General features: G+C 48.6%; 1 protein-coding gene across 1 annotated transcript in view; it reads right to left on the bottom strand.

The window, feature by feature from the left end:
• The window catches only part of LOC144756356 (DBIRD complex subunit ZNF326-like), a 254,068-nt gene that overhangs the window by 119,202 nt on the left and 115,040 nt on the right, over nucleotides 1-19,826 (bottom strand). The window contains exon 7 of the mRNA XM_078646121.1: nucleotides 12,611-12,707. Within this exon, the coding sequence (XP_078502247.1) occupies nucleotides 12,611-12,707 (97 nt within the window). The remainder of the gene's footprint in view (nucleotides 1-12,610; nucleotides 12,708-19,826) is intronic.

Raw genomic sequence — 19,826 nt, 5'->3', positions numbered from 1 at the left:
CTTGCATTACTGTGTCATAATATTCGGGTGTCAGTAAAAGCAATATTTTCCAGCATTCTCCCCAGGTCTCCCAATAAAAATGGTAACTCACTCAAGTAGGTGGGCCAAGTACCCGGGACAGGCAAGGGCCCAATGCGTATTGAAGCAACATCAAAATTACCTATGCCAAAACAACCTGGTTTTGCAGGAAGGGGGGGGGCGGGGGTCACCTGGGTTTTGGGCCCAGGGCTCGGCAGCCATCTTGGGAGACTACCAAACCCACACATTTCTGGAAACTAGACACCAGGGGGTGTCCAGCGAGGTATGGCTTGAGTGGATCCCCCCCCCCCCCCGACGGTTTCCTACGTAGAATCCCATGCAAACCTCAAATTTAGCTGAAAAACTCCACATTTTCCACATATTTGTGTGGTATCACCGTGCCGGGAAAAATGTCCTACCCCACAGTGTTACCCTCAGTCTCCTGAGGGAAAGGACACCACACTTGTGTGGGTGTCCAGCGCAAAATTGGCAAAAACTTATTTTAAAATAAATGTTGCGCTTAGATTTACCAGTGCTTTGGGCTCTTCCCAGTCACAGGCCTTTTGCCCCACCCACACAAGTGAGGTATCATTTTACTAGGGAGACTGAGGGCAACGCTGTGGGGTAGCACGACGATTTCACACAAAAATGTGGAAAGGTGTTTTTTTCAGCTAAGGCTGTTTTGACAGTAATATGTTTGAGGTCCGCTGCGGTTGTTGCCAACCTTAGTAGCTAGACTGTTGACCCATCTGTTGGTTTTGGGTTCTGTCCCTGAGATTGTTGTGGAATCAGCTGTCCTTGACCAAAGGTGTCTCTACCTGTGGTTTTCTGTTAGAGAAACCTCCTCTATTAAAATAACCTCTTTGCTGTAAGGCCCCCATTGCCATTGTGGTTTCATGGTCGTTTCTAATTTGCTGAAGGGAGTCATCCATTTCCTTGCCAAACAGAGCTTCTCCGTTGAATGGTCTGCTGATAATTGATGTCTAACCTTGTTGAAAGCCAGACATTGAGCCAGGCATGCTTTCTGAGGGTGGTTCCTGGCACAGCTGCCTGCTTGCAGTATCTGCTGCACCTAGGGCTGACTTTAGGCAGGTGTTAGCCACATTTTTCCTTTCTTGGACAATATATCTTGGCCTCTTTTTGTCCTCCTCTGGAGTTTGTTCAGCAACTTTTCTATTTCATCCCAATGTTAGTGGCCATATCTGTTTAACAGGGCATTAGAGTTGGCAATGTACCACTGTGTTGCTGCCTCTTTTTCCATTCTCCTCCCCACCATGCACATCCTCTTACTTTCCTTTTCAGGTGGTGGCCTTGTTTTGGAGACTGCATTGGCTCTCCTCCTGGCTGTGGTGACAATAATAGAGTCAGGTACTGTACTTCCCTGAATATATTTTGGGTCTTTTGACAAGGGAAGATTTGTACTTTCTCTCTACTCTGGGGTTTACTCTTTGTTTGAAGCTGGTTCTTTGAATGCCTCTTTGCCTTGGTCCAGGATACTTGGCAGCATAGGCAGGAATTGTGTTCCTCTTGAAGCTGGTGCCAGGGTTTCTAGTAAGAGACATGTGTTCCCTTTTTCCTCCTCTAAGGGTACTCTAAATTGATTTGCTGCCCTTTTGACAAGGTCATTGTAGAAAGCTATGTCATCTGGAAGTGAAGCTTACGACGGGTAGCTGCAAATCTCTTCTTCGTGTCAAGGTCGTTCCACTCTTCCTTGAACTTTTCTGAGTTTTCCTCCTCTTCAGGTAGGTCTCCGTACTCCGCAGGTTTTTCGCCTCGAGGTTCTGTTGTCAGCCGAGAGTCAGAGATCCCTTCTAACTCTCGTTCGACGTCTTGCCTCTTCAGAGTGGACGTACTCTGGATCGCCCACCAGTTTTCGGGATTCAAAAATCTTTCAGTGAGGCATCGAAGTCCTTCTTTTGTAGGTGCACTGCCATTCCTTCAAGTCTTCTTTTCTTATGGACCTCTAGGTCCCTCTCGGGTTGGTGGCCGGAGATTTTCTTTTCTTAGGTAAAGATTGTGACGTCATATGTGATGTTCCTTAAGTTTCAAATACAAAATCCTTCTCTAAAGATTCCTTATGTAGTGTAACCCTATGGTATGATGCAGCTTTGGCAATTAACTCCTGGTATGCTGTGTTGTCATCAGGAGGCGATTGCTTTGAAGGGTATAGGTCAGGATCCTTATCCATTAGAGGATCAATGTTCTAATCATTCCGCGGGCCCATTGGTGGTGGACTATCGTCACCCATATAATCAATATTAGGCTGTGTGTGTGGAGAACCCTGTGGTGTAACGTCTAAAGGGTCTGGGCCTAGTGGTGAAGATGGTAGAGGGGTTTGAGGAACAGGGTGGATAGGGCTTGTAGCCATGTCCTTTTTCTTTTGTAACTTATATCCTCTGAAGGAATATGCTACTTACCAGTATGCATCTGTTCTTGGCATAGAGGGCTGCAGAGTGGTACATTTATGAATAGATCGCCATCTGGTGTTGGGCTCGGATGATTGCACTTTGTTTTTCTTCTGGAGAAGTCTTTGTCGTCATAGGTGACTCCTCCTCTCGGTGTTAGTGCGCATGGGCATCGGCTCCATCCTTAGATTGTTTTGCCATAGTAGGGTTAGATGGAGTAGTGTAGTGTAGTACATAAAGATATGCCCATGTAAATGTATCTAAATAAGATAATGTTGGGACAGACACAGGTTTCCGGGGAGGCAGGGAGGGCATGTACCACTCTGCAGCCCTCTATGCCAAGAACAGATGCATACTGGTAAGTAGCATATTCCGTTCGAGGCATATGGGCTGCAGATGGTACATTTATGAATAGATTGTACAGCAGTTACCTCCCTAGCGGTGGTCACCAGTGTCTGTCGCAACTGTCTGAAATAGAGTTTTTAATACAGCTTGGCCCACTCTGGCTTGTTGTGCAGCCTGTACATCAACACAGTAGTGCTTTGTGAATGTATGTGGTGTAGACCAAGTTGCTGCTCTACATATGTCATCTAGGGGAATGTTCCCTAAGAATGCCATAGATGCTCCTAGTTTTCTTGTGGAATGAGCTCTAGGAGGAACAGTTAATGTTCTCTTTGCTTTAATGTAACATATTTGTATACATCTTACAATCCATCTTGCGATGCCTGCTTTAGAGATAGGATTGCCCTTATGTGTTGGGGAAAATGCTACAAATAGTTTAGTTTTCCTGAAGTCTTGTGTTCTTTCTATGTAGTATGAAATGGCTCTTTTAACATCTAGTGTATGTAGAGCCCTTTCTGCCACCGTCTGTGGCTTTGGAAAGAAGACTGGTAATTCCACTGGCTGATTGATGTGGAATGCTGAAATTACTTTAGGCAAGAACTTTGGGTTTGTTCTAAGAACCACTTTATTCTGGTGTATCTGTGGGAATGGTTCTTGTATTGTTAATGCCTGTAACTCGCTTACTCTTCTGAGTGAGGTAATGGCTATAAGGAATGCCACCTTCCATGTAAGGAATTGTATTTCGCACCTATGCATAGGTTCGAAGGGTGGTCCCATTAGTCTGGTGAGTACTACGTTGAGGTTCCAGACTGGGGAAGGTGGTAATCTTGGTGGAATGACTCTTTTAAGACCTTCCATGAATGCTTTTATCGCTGGTACTCTGAACAGTGATATGCGCTGCCTGTTTTGTAGGTATGCCGCTATAGCTGCTAGATGTACTCTGATACATGTGTACGCTAGATTACATTGCTGTAAGTGTAACAAGTAGCAAATAATCTCCCTTGTTGATACGTCTAGAGGGTTGATATTGTTATTAGTGCAGTGTATAGCAAACCTCTTCCACTTAGCTGCATAGCATGCTCTGGTGGTTGGACGTCTCGCTTGTTTAATTATTTCCATGCAATTTGGGGGGAGATCTAAGTACCCAAATTCTAGGATTTCAGGAGCCAGATCGCTAAGTTCAATTGAGTTGGATCTGGGTGCATTATCTCTCCATGGTTCTGTGTAAGGTGCATGGGTAGAATTCGTAGCTTTTGATGTGGCACTTGTGAGAGTTGCAGGAGCGTGGTGAACCACGGCTGTCTTGCCCACGTGGGTGCTACTAGTATCATGGTCATTGAATGTTGTTGCAGTTTCCTGACCACTAATGGGATTAGTGGGAGAGGGGGAAAAGCGTATGCAAATTTGTTGGACCAATTTATCCATAACGCATTGCCCTGCGACAGGTGATGTGGGTACCTGGACGCGAAGCTTTGGCATTTTGCGTTCTGATGAGTGGCAAATAGGTCTATCTCTGGTTGTCCCCATCTTTGGAAGAATGGCTGCAGTATTTGTTGGTGCAGTTCCCATTCGTGTATTTGTTCCGACTGTCTGCTTAAGATGTCTGCTATCTGGTTTTGAACTCCTGGTAGGTGTTCGGCTAACAGATAGATGTTTTGAGGAATGGCCCATCTCCAAATCTCCTGTGCTAGTCTGGATAATTGGAGAGAGTGCGTCCCCCCCTGTTTTTGAATATAATACATTGCTGTCATGTTGTCTGTTCTGATCAGGACTGCTTTGTGGATAACATGTATCTGAAAGGCTTTCAATGCTAGAAACACTGCCAGTAGTTCTAGATAGTTGATGTGCAGTGTTTTTTCCTGCACACTCCACCTTCCTTGTACTGTGTATTTGTCCATATGTGCTCCCCATCCGGTGAGCGATGCGTCTGCTGTTATTGTCACCTGTGGAATTGGCTCTAGGAACGACCGCCCCTTGGTAATGTTTGTTCTGTTCCACCACTTCAGAGAGCGGTGTGTGCGGTCGTCTACCAACACCAGATCCGTAATCTGTCCTTGAGCCTGATTCCACTGTGTCGCTAAGCATTCTTGTAGCGGACGCATTTGTAGTTTTGCATATGGTATTAGCAGTATGCAGGATGACATCATGCCTAGTAGCTGCATGAACACTCTTGCTGCTAGTGAGTGTTGTGGCTGAAATCTCTGAATGATTGTAAGCATTGCTTGGACTCTTATTGGGTTGGGGTACACCTTGGCTTTTTCTGTGTCTATGGTAGCCCCCAGATATTGTTGAACTTTGTTTGGTTGTAGGTGTGACTTTGTGTAGTTCACCGTGAACCCTAGCTGGTGTAGTAGCTGAATTGTCTTTTGTGTGTGTTGCAGACACTCCTCTTGCGACCTGGCTTTTATTAGCCAGTCGTCCAAGTATGGGAAGACATGAATTTGTTGTCTTCTTAGGTGAGCTGCTACCACTGCCAGGCATTTTGTGAACACCCTTGGTGCCGTCGTGACACCAAATGGGAGGACTTTGAACTGATAATGTTGTCCTTCTACCACAAACCTGAGGTATTTCCTGTGGGCTTTGTGAATAGGGATATGAAAGTAAGCGTCTTTTAGATCCAGTGTAGAAAGAAAGTCCCCTTTCTTCAGTAAAGGAAGTACTTGTTGGAGCGTGACCATGTGGAAATGTTCCGAATTTATGTATGCGTTGAGAGGTCTTAGGTCCAGTATTGGCCTTAGAGACCCGTCCTTTTTGGGGATTAGGAAGTATAGGGAGTATACTCCTGTTCCCTGTTGGTGCTGTGGAACCTTCTCTATGGCATGCTTTTCTAGCAGTGATATTACTTCCTGTTTTAACAGTGTCAGGTGATCTTGTTTCATTGGACGCTGTTTGGGGGGGATGTTTGGTGGGGTAGCTGTGAGTTCTAGGCAATAACCATGTTGGATAATTTGTCTTACCCACTTGTCTGATGTGATGTTTTCCCAGACAGGTAGGAACTGTGATAGGCGTCCCCCTACCGGTGTTATATGGTCTGGGGGAAGCTCTATGAAGTCACTGTTTTGGGGTTGGAGAGTTGCGGTTGTTGTTGTTTCCGCGACCTCTACCCTTGTTGTTGTTACCCCTGTATCCACCTCTAGAATTACCTCTGGGTGATGTAGGTGTAAAAGAGGTTTGCTGTTGGTTTGTACCTGTACTTTTGGATCCTCCTCTATAGGTGGATCTACGAAAGGAACCTCTTTGTGTCGGCTGCTGCAATGCTCCCATTGATTTAGCCGTTTCTGTATCCTTTTTCATTTTTTCTAGGGCCTCATCTGTCCCTGTGCCAAAAAGTGTTTTCCCATCAAAAGGTTGATTAAGTAACGAGGTTTGTACCTCTTGTTTGAATCCTGACACTCTGAGCCATGCATGTCTCCTTAGCATGATGCTTGTATTTGTCGACCTTGCCGCAGTCTCTGCCGCGTCTAGGGCGCACTTTATTGAAGTGTTAGTAATTAACTTCCCTTCTTGTATAAGTTGATCAGCTCTCTTTTGATGTTCTTTAGGGAGATGTTTGATGAGTGTTTCTAACTCATCATAATGCGCTCTGTCATACCTTGCAAGTAGTGCTTGCGTATTAGCTATGCGCCAACTGTTTGCCGCTTGAGATGCTACTCTCTTGCCAGAGGCATCTATTAGTTTAGACTCCTTGTCAGGAGGTGGCGCTTCTCCCGTAGATAAAGAGTTTGCTCTCTTGCGAGCGTTTGTGACCACTAGTGAGTCTAGAGGAATTTGTCCCTTAATGTATATTGGGTCTTTTGGAGCTGCCCTATATTTTTTATCAATTCTTGGGTTCAATACCCTAGCCCTCACTGGGTCTTTGAATATCTCTGATGTATGACTGAGAAGGCCTTTTAGCATTGGTAGTGTTCCTGATGTTCTTTGTGCAGTAGGTAGTGTCTCTAATAAGAAGTCCTGTACTAGAGGTTCTGTATGTAGGTCTACCTTATGAAATGTTGCTGCTCTAGTAATGAGTTGTGCAAACCCAGTATTGTCATCAGGAGGTGAAGGTTTTGAGGGATATGACTCAAGGTCGGTATCATTACCTGATCCCACATTATACTCCTCCCATGGGTCTGCCTCCTCTGGGATTGTGTCCTCATCATCCCCAGGGTGTCCCCCCTCCCCTGTGTCACTTTCTCCATCTGTTGTAGGTGTAGATGGACGTGTGGGAGGAATATCTGGCCTATTGTGAGGAATAGGCGAAGATGGTGTGTGAGGTTTGGGAGAAGGGGGAGGAGTTGTATTCGTCCCCATTGTTCTCTTCTTTGGATGAGCCTTGTCGTCCAAATGTTCATGTTTCCTCTTTTTAGGTAGCTCTGTGACTACTTTGCCAGTCTTTGGGTCAATAAACAAAGTCTTTTGTTTAGGATCCGTTCCGTGTTCCTGTGTCGGTACCGCAGTTTTCGGTTCCGAAAGGTGTCTTTTCTTTGAAATGTCCATTTGTATTTTCGGTGCCGAAGTTTTGTTCGGATCCGACTTCTTCGGTATCGAAGATGTCCCCGGTGTCGAGGGTGTTTTCGGCGCCGAAGCGTGCTTCGGTGTCGACATGGACTGCTTCGACTTCGAGCTTTCCTTGACCTGGTGCTTCGATGTCGATGTGGTTGGTTTATCGGAACCGGAACCACTATGATGGGGGACCGAGTGTTTCGGTTTCTGTTTCGTTGCCGGGCTCGAAGGCGGGGCGTTGGAAACTTTTTTCGGTTGTCTGACCGGGCTCGAGGGCGGGGTCGACACCGTGCGGGGTCTGTTTTTCGGTAAAGGGACGTCGTCACTCACGGTTTGTTGGATGTCGATTTCCTCGACGTCGGACTCGTCCGCTTCTGACCCCGCCTCGTCGGCCTCTTCTTCCTCCTCTTCTGGTTGCTGGTCCTCGAACAGCTCCGGGATTGCTTGTGACTGCATTCTCGATACCTCGTGTCTTCGGGCTCGACGGTTTCTAATCGTCGACTTTGACGAGAACGCTGCACAGGCCTCACAGTCCCTGGATTCGTATTCAGGGGACAAGCAGAGGTTGCACACTTCGTGTAGGTCCTTGTGTGGGAACTTAGCACCACACGTTGGACATTTTTTGAATGGAGTCCTTTCCATGGACCCCGGGCTGGACTACGTCGAGTTTCTCGTAGTCGTCGTCCTTCGAATCGCGTCGGTATGGAGTGAAGTCGCGTTCGATAACGATACCGTCGATTTGGAAAGGAATACGCGCCGGTTATAACCTTCTTTGTTGAAGTCGGTCCGGAGCGCTTCGATCCTCATCCGAACCCGATGGCGGAAAAAAACAATCTAAGGATGGAGCCGATGCCCATGCGCACTAACACCGAGAGGAGGAGTCACCTATGACGACAAAGACTTCTCCAGAAGAAAAACAAAGTGCAATCATCCGAGCCCAACACCAGATGGCGATCTATTCATAAATGTACCATCTGCAGCCCATATGCCTCGAACAGAATGTTCCTTTTGGAAGGTATGACATTTTATGCTAGTATGTGTGCAGTGTCTGGAATAATGTAGATTTAATTCTGCTTATCGATTCAGCTTTTCCTGCATAATCTCCAGGATCAATTCTAGAGGCCTAGGTTGAGCACCTGTGTTTTCGGCGCCTACATTTTTTAGTGCTGAGCTGGCCCTGTCCTTTAAATCCTTTAGAGCTGAAAGTAGTTTTTCAGATTTGGTCCCGAGCCGGAAGGCTTGACTGTATTTCATTGCTGAGCCAGAGGGCGGGGCGTTTGAAGAAGTCTCTCTGTGCCGACCATGGCCAGAAGGCAGTGGTGGCCCAGAAGCCTTTTGTTTGATGGATTAAGGTTGGAGGGGGCAAAGGGGCTTTGATACTCATTAAACCCTGTTTTGCTGGAATGTCTTCGGACTTTAGCTCGATTTCCAGTTCCTAGTCAGATTCTTGAGTAGAGAAGACCGCCTCCTCTTCCGCTGCCGATGCCTCCATTTCTTCATGCTCTGTATCTTCTCTGAAGATATCCGGGGTGTGTTCAATGGTCTGCAGTTTCATGTCTGTGCTTCTAACCAGGCGATCCCACAAAGTCTTCTTCGATCCGAACGATCAACAAGCGTCGCAATCTTCTTCCTTGTGCTCCGGTGAGAGACAAGCTGCAGACTTTAAGCAGGTTGGTGCATGGATACTTGGAGTGGCACAAAGGACAAAATTGAAACGGAGCCGTTCCTTTGGCAGAAGACTGGATAATACGGAACAGAGTGGAAGTCGGCCTACCCCCCTCGGCACTAGGGCCGCCGACGATGTCTTCGACCAAAGACAGTTTTCCTATTTTTTTTTTTTTTTTTTACACGTGGAGAATGGTGAAGCATGTACGAAATACAGATGAGGGTACAGTGGGTGGCGCACAGAGGGGATCCTGAAGAACAGTTTTGAACGAGAGCACTGCAAACCGAACCCGAAGCTTGAAAGAAAATTTTACAACGGAGTCGATGCCAATGCACATTAGCACCAAAAGAAGGCGTCCCTGTGAGAAGTTGGCCTGATATGCAGTGCTCACTATTCTAGTGATCACTATGTATCAGTCCAGACAACCCTTATTGATGATTGGTTGTAAGTCAACCTTATAGACCAGCTATCCTGGTTGCATGGATACGAGCAGTCTAAGGCTAAGACTCGAGAGGGCGTGTTAAGCCATCACATATACCCCTTGAACACCAAGTGAAAGGACACCACACAAGTTGTTATGAAAATAACGTATATTTATTTCTAACAAGACTACCCTGGCTCTTTATGAGACAGGGAGCTAAGCACACAACAAAACTCTTACGAAAATACTTAAAGTCGCACAATTTACACAAATGCCCGAGGGGCACGAAAAACCATATACACAAGAAGTGGAATGCGAAATTACTAGCAGGTAAGTACTATTCTCATAGGCTTTAGAATCGCTAGGACTGGACTACTGAACCTTTAGATTACAAGCAGGAGGCCTAGGGACGTCGTGTGCAGAGTGGGAACTCTCACGCGTAAGGCGGGAAAAAGTCTATGGAGGCTAGTAAAGACAAAGTTACTGTTCTCTGGCGAACCCGACTAGGTAAGTCGAAAACGAAAGTGGATCCGGACACTTAGAGTGTTGGACTACGCTGGAGCACCGGAGTACTCTGTTTACCTAGCCCAGGGGCTGCGGCTGCATAGGGTTCAAGTGGCGTCGGAAACCCTCGTTGACGAACCAGGAGCCTGAAGAAAGAAGTTGCTGGCAGGCGGCCAGTGAAGAAGTTCGTGGTGATCCAAGCCTGGATCAGGGAAGAAGAAGACCTGTAAGCCGAGGGGACCAAGTTCTGAATCACTAGCCAGTGATTTAGGGGGGCACCAGGATGGCACCGGACGAAGTCACCTCGACGAGGTGAGTGGGCGCTGCTGGGCTCTGCAGTCTCTCGGACCAGGAGGCGTTGTCGGCGACCAGGATGGAGGTGCGAGCTGTCCCACGAAGGTGTCTGCTGTCGACGTCGCTGGACCCAGGATTGGGGCAACAAGTCTTGGCAAATGCAAGCCCACGTGGTGGACTTAAAATGGAGTCTGGAGTGGACCAGGAGGGTCCAGGGTGCTCCTCTGTTGGAGGGGAGCAGGGGCTAGTCTGGAGCAACCAGACCAGCGGTGTTTGTCGTCGTGAAGCGTCGTAAAAGGGCCACTAGCCAACGGGCAAGTGACCTGGACAACGCGGTGAGCAGCAAAGAGCAGAAGGGCCCCACGCAGATCTCGTGGATGCAGGGGGGCTGAACTTCGGTGCTGGAGCTGCTCAGGGTCGGGGCTTCTCTTACCCCAAAGCACTCAGTCGAGGGTCACTCGGTGGTCGTGCTGGACAAGCGTCGTGCAGTCTTGATGATGGCCGGTCCCTCGAGGTCTCGTCGCACCCACGGGTCTCAGCTGGGCTGAAGATGTAGGTTGAGGTCAGAGGTGCCAGGGAAGCCGGTTCTCGTCGAGCTGGGCAATCTTGATCCGGAGGAGAGACTTACAGCAGACCGCGATGCTTGGGGGGTGCCTGCTGCTGCAGGGTGACTACTCCTTAGTCACAAGGGAGAAATCTTAGGAAGAGTCTTGAGTTCCTCTCGTAGAAAGTCGGTTCAGGATTCAAAGATTGATCTAATTTGGAAGGGGGCCTGCTCCTACCTTTATCATGCAAAAGGGGGCTGGCACGCGACTAAGTCCTGCCCTATGGGTGGGACTAGAAGGGGGTGGTTACACCCCTCTCCTTTGGCGGGCTTTTCCCCAGCTCCGGGGCTGGTGTGCCCCTGGAACTGGTTCAAGCCGGCCTATGCATAGTGAGCACCGGGATGCCACTTGCAGTCACCTTCCTCTAAAGCCCTGCCTACCTAGGATACACAAAATCCTGTCTGGGACGGTGCTGGCACCGCCCCTGACAGGAAACCCTTTGTCCTTGCCTCCTGCGCTGGGAGGACTCCCAGCAACAGGAGGGCAGACTTGTGTCTCGGTGGCAGCATCCATCTTGTGGAGCTGAGGCTATGTCTGACTTTAACCGGGGTTACAGGTTACCAACATGTCGTGTCCCTCTAGAAGGGTGGAATGCTAACCCCGTCGCCAGAATTGGCGAGGGGTTAGTATTCGAATTCGTATGACACCTTAGTCGACATGTTTTGATAATGTTATACCAAAGTTAGCATATGACCGTGAGGTATATGGTATAGCGTTATCATGCAACAGCTATTAGGACTTGGTTCCGCAAGCTGCAAACGGGCTCAGCTCATGCCAGAGCACCATTTCACATTATTCCACGCACTCTGCCTTCAGGATTGTTAAGGCCTGCCATAGGAGTGACTGATAGGAATATATGTGTCCATTTTAGGTTTAGATATAGGTATACTATATCTAAAGCAAAGGGTGATTACACCACCTTGCCCCAGCTGTCGTGCAGCCAGTTGTGTCAGATTTGGATGGCCAGCCAGGGGTGGCATAATACATGCTGCAGCCCCTGGTAGGCCCTGGGTACACCTATGCCCTGGGTACCTAAGGTACACTGTACAGGGACTGATAAGGTGACTCAGCATCCAATTAGATATGTACCTAAGGTACATGGAATCCATTTTAACAGAGAGAGCAGTGGGCCTGGGGTCCTGAATAGCAGGGCCCCAGGTCAACTAAGTCAGAAAACTAGCAAAACACCAGGCAAAAAGTTGGGGGCAACCATAGTCAGGGATCTACCTTCCTACAGTCCCCTTACCTTGTGACTGTAAAAGACTTCTAAGAAAAACTATTTGCAAACATCCGGACCCAACACTAGATGGCAGGAATATGCATAGCATGTGTATCTACAGCACACATGCCTCGTACATAAAATTCCATTAACAAAACCAGCCACATTCTGCATATTTGACATACAGGTAGTGTAACCGCAACAAATGGACGGAATGCTGAATAATACAGACATTCTCACCAAGTCAAGAGATCTGGGTTAAATCCATCGTTCTTTTGCCCACTGCGCCACCCCAGTTTGGACCCAGCCATATGCAAATCAGTCTTGACCCTGTGCCTCATGGGAACAGTCCAGACCAAACTGCCAAGCCAGGTCCTCGTTGGACTGGAAACAAGCATCCTGGGACCGGTTTCAGGGTATGTCACCCTTCATCAGCCAGGCTAGCTTGAATCCATCAATTATTCTTTTTGCATTTGTCATACAGGTAGGCACATTCCTGTGGTCATTGAAAATATAGGTAAAACATGGCTGCTTAAATGATAGCGACATCCAAAAAACTAGGAAAAACTAGGGCAGTCTAGTAAAATCTATAACTACCAATTTATGAAATTATCTATTCACAATGTGTCATATTAAATTAAAATGACTTACCTTCCATCATGTTCTTTGGTAAACTATTGGCTGCTTCATTCTGGACGGTTTGTGCCTTACGCATAGATGTTTTTTTGAATTTATTCACCATGCATTCCTGAAATAAAAAAATTAAGGTCATTTACACAGGGAAGATCAACTACACCAGTAGCTAAATATGAACTTAGAAACTGTAGTCCTTTCAGAACATTCTTAGATGTAACAAAATGGTTACTCGCCAGTATCAGTTGAAATGCAGCTTCAAGAATTTACTGGAATCATACAACAACAATTTTAGTTGTGTGTTGTATTTTTGTTGTTTTCCTATTTTAGATGAATGCTGTTCTTGTTAAATGATAAATACTTAATAGTTGTTTATCTTTTCCTTTGCTTTACTTTGTTTTGTTCGCTGGAAGGAAAGGAGGTATGTTATATTCCATAACCTAGTACATGGTCACTTTAAGTGAATTGTCTTTCTCAGCTGTCTTGCTCAGCTGACTATGCTTATGATGTCATCCTCTTCATGTACATGATGGAATGTTATGATTCAACACTTAGGAAACTGTACACTCTAGAGATGGTGGCAGATGACAAGCTGTGTAGATCTTGTCAATTAAACTACTTTTGACTCAACTTTATGTCTCCTGGATTCCTACAGAGAGTCAGAAGCCTCATAGGACATTTGTGAAGAGGCTCAAAGGGAGCACTGTGAGAAGTTTGCCTGATGTGCAGTGCTCACTATTCTAGTGATCACTATATATCAGTCCAAACAACCCTTATTGATGATTGGTTGTAAGTCAACCTTATAGACCAGCTATCCTAGTAGCATGGATACGAGCAGTCTAAGGCTAAGACTCTAGAGGGCGTGTTAAGCCAGCTGTTTTACCATCACATTACCCCTTGAACACCCAGTGAAAGGACACCACACAAGTGTTATGAAAATAAACAATGTATTTATTAGAATCACAACAACCCTGTACTCTTTATGAGGACAGGGTGCTAAGCACACAACAAAACTCTTATGAAAATACTTAAGTTAGCACGTTATAGACAAATGCCCGAGGGGCACGAAAAACCATATACTCTAAAAGTGGAATGCGAATTACTAGCAGGTAAGTAACAGTACTAATAGGCTTTGGAATCGCTAGGACTTGACTAGGGAATCGTTAGATTACTACTAGGAGGCCCAGGGGACTCGGGTGCAGAGTGTGCACTCTCACGCGGGATGCGGGACAAAGTCTATGGGAGCTAGAATTCACAAAGTTAGTGTTAACGGGCGAACCCGACCTGGTAGGGAGAAAATGACAGTGGATCCTGACCCTTGGATAGTGAGGCTATGCTGGGACACCGAAGTGCCGAAGTTACCTAGCCCAGGGGCTGCAGCTGCATAGGTCTGAAAAGACGTCGGGAATCCTCGTGCCGGACCAGGAGCCTGGAAGGAAGAAGTTGCTGGCAGGCGACCAGTGAAGAAAAGTTCGATGGATCCAAGCCTGGATCAAGGAAGAAGGAAACCTGAAAGCAGAGGGGACCAAGTTCTTGAATCACTAGCCAGTGATTAAGTGGGCACCAGGATGGCACCGGGCGAAGTCACCGCAGTCAGGTGAGTGGGCGCCGCTGGGCTCTGCAGTCTCTCGGACCAGGAGGCGTTGTCGGCGACCAGGATGGAGGTGCGAGCTGTCCCACGAAGGTTCTTGCTGTCGACGTCGCTGGACCCAGGATTGGGCAACAAGTCTTGGCAAATGCAAGGCCCACGCGGTGGACCTAAAATGGCGTCTCAGCCGGACCAGGAGGGTCCAGGGTACTTCTCCGATGGAGGGAAGCAAGGGCCAGTCTGGAGCAACCAGACCAGCAGCAGTGTTGTCGTCGGGCGTCGTTCGGAAGGCCACAAGCCAGCGGGCTAGTAGCCAAACAACGCGGTGAGCAGCAGAAAGCAGAAGGGCCCCACGCCGATCGTGGAGATGCTGGGGGGCTGCTCTTCGGTGCTGGAGCTGCTCAGGGTGGGGGCTTCTCGGACCCCAAAGCACTCACCAGGAAATTACTCGGTGGGCTTGCTGTGCAGAAGTCGTGCAGTCTTGGCGATGGCCGGTCCCTCGAGGTCTCGTCGCACCCACGGTTCTCAGCTGTGCTGTAGAGGTGGGTAGAGGTCAGAGGTGCCAGGGAAGCCGGGTCTCGTCGAGCTGGGCAGTCGGATTCCGGAGGAAGGACGTGCAGCAGACCGCAGTGTTCTTAGATGGTGCCTGCGGATGCAGGGTGACTACTCCTTAGCCACAAGGGAGAATCTTGAGGAAGAAATCGGGAAGTCCTTTCGTGGAAAGTGGTATCTTGATTCCAAAGATGATCTGATCTGGAAGGGGGCCAGTCTCTACCTTTATCTTGGAAAAGGGGGCTGGCACGCGACTAAGTCCTGCCATAGGGGTGGGACCAGGAGGGGGGTGGTTACACCCACTTCCTTGGCGGGCTTTTCCCCAGCACAGGGTCTGGAGTGTCCCTGGAACTGGTTTAAGCCAGCCTATGCACAGTGAGCACCGGGGTGCCACGTGCAGTCACCTTCCTCTGAAGCCCAGCCTACCTACAATACACAAAACCCTGTCTGGGACGGTGCTGGCACCGCCCCTGGCAGGAAACCCTTTGTCCTTATCTCCTGCTCTGGGAGGACTCCCAGCAGCAGGAGGGCAGACTTGTGTCTCGGTGGCAGCATCCATTTTGTGGATGCTAAGGCTCTGTCTGACTTTTAACCGGGTTATAGGTTACATGCATGTCGTGTCCCTCTAGAAGGGTGGAATGCTAACCCCGTCGCCAGAATTGGCGAGGGGTTAGTATTCCAATTCGTATGACACCTTACTCGACATGTTTTGATAAAGCGATACCAGAGTTGGCATTTAACCGCGAGGATTATAATGCACTTAAGAGTATATGGTATGCGATATCATGGAAACGGCTAAGGGATAGATCCCGAAAGCCGCAGACAGGCTCAGCTCATGCCAGAGCACCATCTCACACGATTCCAAGCACTCTGCCTTCAGGATTGTTAAGGCCTGCCATAGGAGTGACTGATAGGAGATCTGTGTGTCCATTTTAGGGTTAGATATAGGTATACTATATCTAAAGCAAAGGGTGATTACACCACCTTGCCCCAGCTGTCAAGCAGCCAGTTGTGTCAGATTTGGATGGCCAGCCAGGGGTGGCATAATACCTGCTGCAGCCCCTGGTAGGCCCTGGGTACACCTATGCCCTGGGTACCTAAGGTACACTGTACAGGATAAGGTGACTCAGTATCCAATTTAGATATGTACCTATGGTACATGGAATCCATTTTACAGAGAGAGCAGTGGGCCTGGGGCCCTGCATAGCAGGGTCCCAGGTCAACTAAGTCAGAAAACCAGCAAAACACCAGGCAAAAAGTTGGGGGCAACCATAGTCAGGGATCTACCTTCCTACAAGCACCCATCAGAAAGGTCAAGACAAGATTTAAGTCCCATTGAGGTACAATAAAAGGAGTAGGAGGGAACTTATTTGTAAGGCCCTTCAAAAATCTTAAAACCACAGGAGATTTAAAAAGAGATGGCTGGTCAGGCAAGCAGAGAAATGCGGACACCGCTGAAAGGTAACCCTTCACTGTGGCAACAGCAAGTCCCTGTTGCGCCAGAGAAAGGGCAAACTGGAGAACATCAGACAAATGGGCTCTCAAAGGGTCAATAGACTTATCCCCACACCACGTGACAAATTTCGACCATCTTTAAGAATAGACGGACTTAGTGGAGTCACGCCTGGCTGACAAAATGACATCCACAACGTCAGGCGGGAGGGAAAAGGAATTCAGGTTGCCCCGTTCAATCTCCAGGCATGAAGGTGTAATGTCTGGAGGTGGGGGTGTAGAACCTGCCCCTCCATCTGAGAGAGGAGGTCTGCCCTGAGAGGGAGACGGAGCGGCGGGTGAGAGGAGAGGTGGAGAAGATCTGTATACCACACCCTTCTTGGCCAGTCCGGGGCGACCAATATGACTAGGGCCCGGTCTTGGCGAATCTTCCTCAGAACCCGAGGAATCAAAGGTATGGGAGGAAACACGTAAAGGAGTTGATTTCCCCAACCCAACTGAAACGCGTCCCCCAAGGCTCCTTGCAACGGATACTGGAGACTGCAGAACGACAGGCAGTGAGCATTCTCGCGAGTGGCGAATAGATCCACCCGAGGAGTCCCCCACATCCGAAAGATGTCGTGAACCACCTCCGGGTGAAGCCTCCACTCGTGGTCAGCAGAGAACTGCCGACTGAGACTGTCTGCACGAATGTTCAGAACTCCGGCCAGATGATTTGCCATCAGACAAATCGGATGGTCCTGAACCCAGGACCAGAGACGCAGAGCCTCTCTGGAGAGACACTGCGATCCCACACCTCCCTGTTTGTTGATGTACCACATCGCGGTCGTGTTGTCCGTCAGGACCTGGACTGAACGACCGCGAAGGGAAGGAAGTCCTTGAGCGCCAAACGTATCGCCCGCAATTCTAGAAGGTTGATGTGAAGCAACCTTTCCTCTGGAGACCAAAGACCTTTGACCTCCAGATCCCCCAGATGAGCACCCCACCCTAGAGTGGATGCATCCGTTATCACTGTGGCCACCGGAGGAGGCAACTGAAAAGACTTCCCCTGAGACAGGTTGCCTTCCACGCCCCACCAAGATAGATCCGCCGCAGCTTCTCTGGAGATCCTCACAGACTCCGAGATCTCCGTTGTGCTGATACCACTGCCTGCGGAGGCACCACTGGAGTGCCCTCATGTGCCAGCGTGCATGGTTGACCAACAGAATGCATGAAGCCATCAGACCGAGCAGGCGAAGGACCTTCAGGACTGGAACGACCGCTCCATTGTAAAATAAAGGAATCATTTCCTGTATGTCGTGAATCCTTTGAGGAGGAGGAAATGCACGACATACAGTTGTGTCCAGTACAGCACCTATGAACAGGTTGCGCTGGGAGGGCACCAGGTGAGATTTGGGCACATTTATCGAAAAACCCAACCTGTACAACAACTGGGTTGTCTCTCGCAGATGATGGAGCACTTTCTCTGACGACTCTGCTTTGATCAGCCAGTCGTCCAAATAAGGGAATACAGGAATCCCTGACCTTCTGAGATGAGCAGCCACCACCGCCATCACCTTGGTGAAGACTCGAGGCGCAGTAGTAAGACCAAACGGAAGGACCGCCGTAAAACGGAGATACTTCCTGTGCGACTTCAGGATTGGGATGTGAAAGTACGCATCTTGCAAGTCGAGCGACACCATCCAGTCTTCTTCCAGCAGTGCTTGAAGAACCTGAGCAAGGGTGAGCATCTTGAATTTCTCCTGCTTCAGATAAAAATTCAAGATCCTGAGATACAGGATTGGACGAAGTCTGCCATCCTTCTTGGGTATCAGGAAATAACGGGAGTAGCATCCCTGACCCCTTTCCTGCTCTGGGACCACCTCTATCGCACCCTTTTTCAATAGAGTTAGAACTTCCTCCTGAAGAAGCAACAGATGTTCCTCTGAGCAATATCCTTGGCAAGGAGGGTAATTGGGAGGGAACTCCCGAAAGGGAAGGGCATACCCATTTTCTACGAGATTGAGAACCCAAAGATCTGATGTAACCGATTCCCAATCCCGTAGAAAGTGGGTAAGCCGGCCTCCCACCGGACCCACATGATCCTGAATGGCGGATCTAGGGCTGCTTTTCTGTGGCTGGGGGGTTGGAGGAGGTGGAAGAGGCTTGACGCCCTCGAGGACGTGCCCTTTGCTTTCCCCTGTACGACCTATACAAGGTATTTTGCTACTGCTGCTGCTGTTGTTGCTGCTGCTGACCTGGTCTAAATGTACGAAAGGAAGAGCGACCAAAACCTCTGAATTTCCTGGTCGTAGAACCTCTGACTTGAAGACCAAGAGATCTAGCAGTTGCCCTGCTATCCTTGAACCTCTCCAAGGCCGTATCTGCCTTTTTGCCAAAGAGTCCTTCACCATCAAAAGGCAGATCTAACAAAGCAGACTGTACATCAGCAGAAAAATCAGAGGATTTTAACCAAGCTGAACGCCTTGTGGCAACCGCCGTGCCCATGATCCTTGCCACAGAATCCGCAGTATCGAGGCCGCTCTGGATAACCTGACGAGCTGCTGCTTGAGTGTCAGATAAAACTTCCTCAAAGTCACCCCTGCAATCTTCCGGAACCTTAGGGATCAATGAACGCATAGAGTCCATAAGAGCGTGGACATATCTTCCCATAAGGCAAGTGGCATTTGTTGATTTTAACGGCATACTTGCGGAAGAGAAAGTCTTCTTGGCCACTTGATCCTGCTTTCTAGCTTTTGTCGCCAGGTACCTGTGGAAAAGCACCAACCGACTTCTTTGAACATGCCGCTTGAATCACCAAACTCTCAGGAGAAGGGTGAGATGGCAAAGGCAGGGTCCTCAGGAGCTACTCTATACCTCCTAGCCACACCTTTCGAAACAGCAGGGGCAGAAAGAGGCTTCTTCCACACCTCCATAATGGGTTCAGTCAAATCATCATTAAACGGGAGTAATGGCTCCACACCAGAGCTCGGAGAATGAAGAACCTCAGTTAGCAGATTTGATTTAAATTCAACAGTAGACAAAGTTAAACCTAAAAGTCCCGCTGCCTTTTTCATAACCACATGATATGGTTGAACATCCTTAGAGAGTACATCAGGGCCTGATGGTAAAACCCACTCTGGGGAAAATTCAAGACCACTCGCCTCTGCTAGGTCCTCGAAATAATTCTCATCCAGCTCACCTTCTTCCAAGTCAGAATGAGACTCACAATACCTCTGCTCCTCCAGGAGACGTTGAGCCTCTCTCCTATACCTTTGCTTAACGCGGAGTGCAGCTGGATCCACTGTCGACTCCGACGGCTTAGAAGGATGTCCCATAGACTTGCTTGGAGCGGGCGACGCCGGTGCTGGAGTCGTCGACTTCGGTCGAGCCGGCGTCGACCTCGGTGGAGCCTGGTACTGCCGGGTCGGGGCTGGCATATACGGCATGAAAGGTGCCGGGGCATAGGAATGAGCTATACCCAAATTGAAAGCCATTGGACCCATGGGACCCGAAGGCGCTCCAGAGGGGTACCATGACCGAGAAAACACCATACATAGCGTTGAGAAACGCCGAAGGATCCTGACCTGGAGCTGGAAAAGGTGGATGCTCAGGTCGATCTCGAGGTAGATTCGAATCTGTTTCAACAACAGGAGTCGAAAC

The sequence above is a fragment of the Lissotriton helveticus genome, chromosome 1_1 (genome assembly GCF_964261635.1).
Source record: "Lissotriton helveticus chromosome 1_1, aLisHel1.1, whole genome shotgun sequence".
NCBI lineage: Eukaryota > Metazoa > Chordata > Amphibia > Caudata > Salamandridae > Lissotriton > Lissotriton helveticus.
Note: the sequence above shows the minus strand (reverse complement) of the source record. Positions and strands in the feature narration are given on the sequence as shown.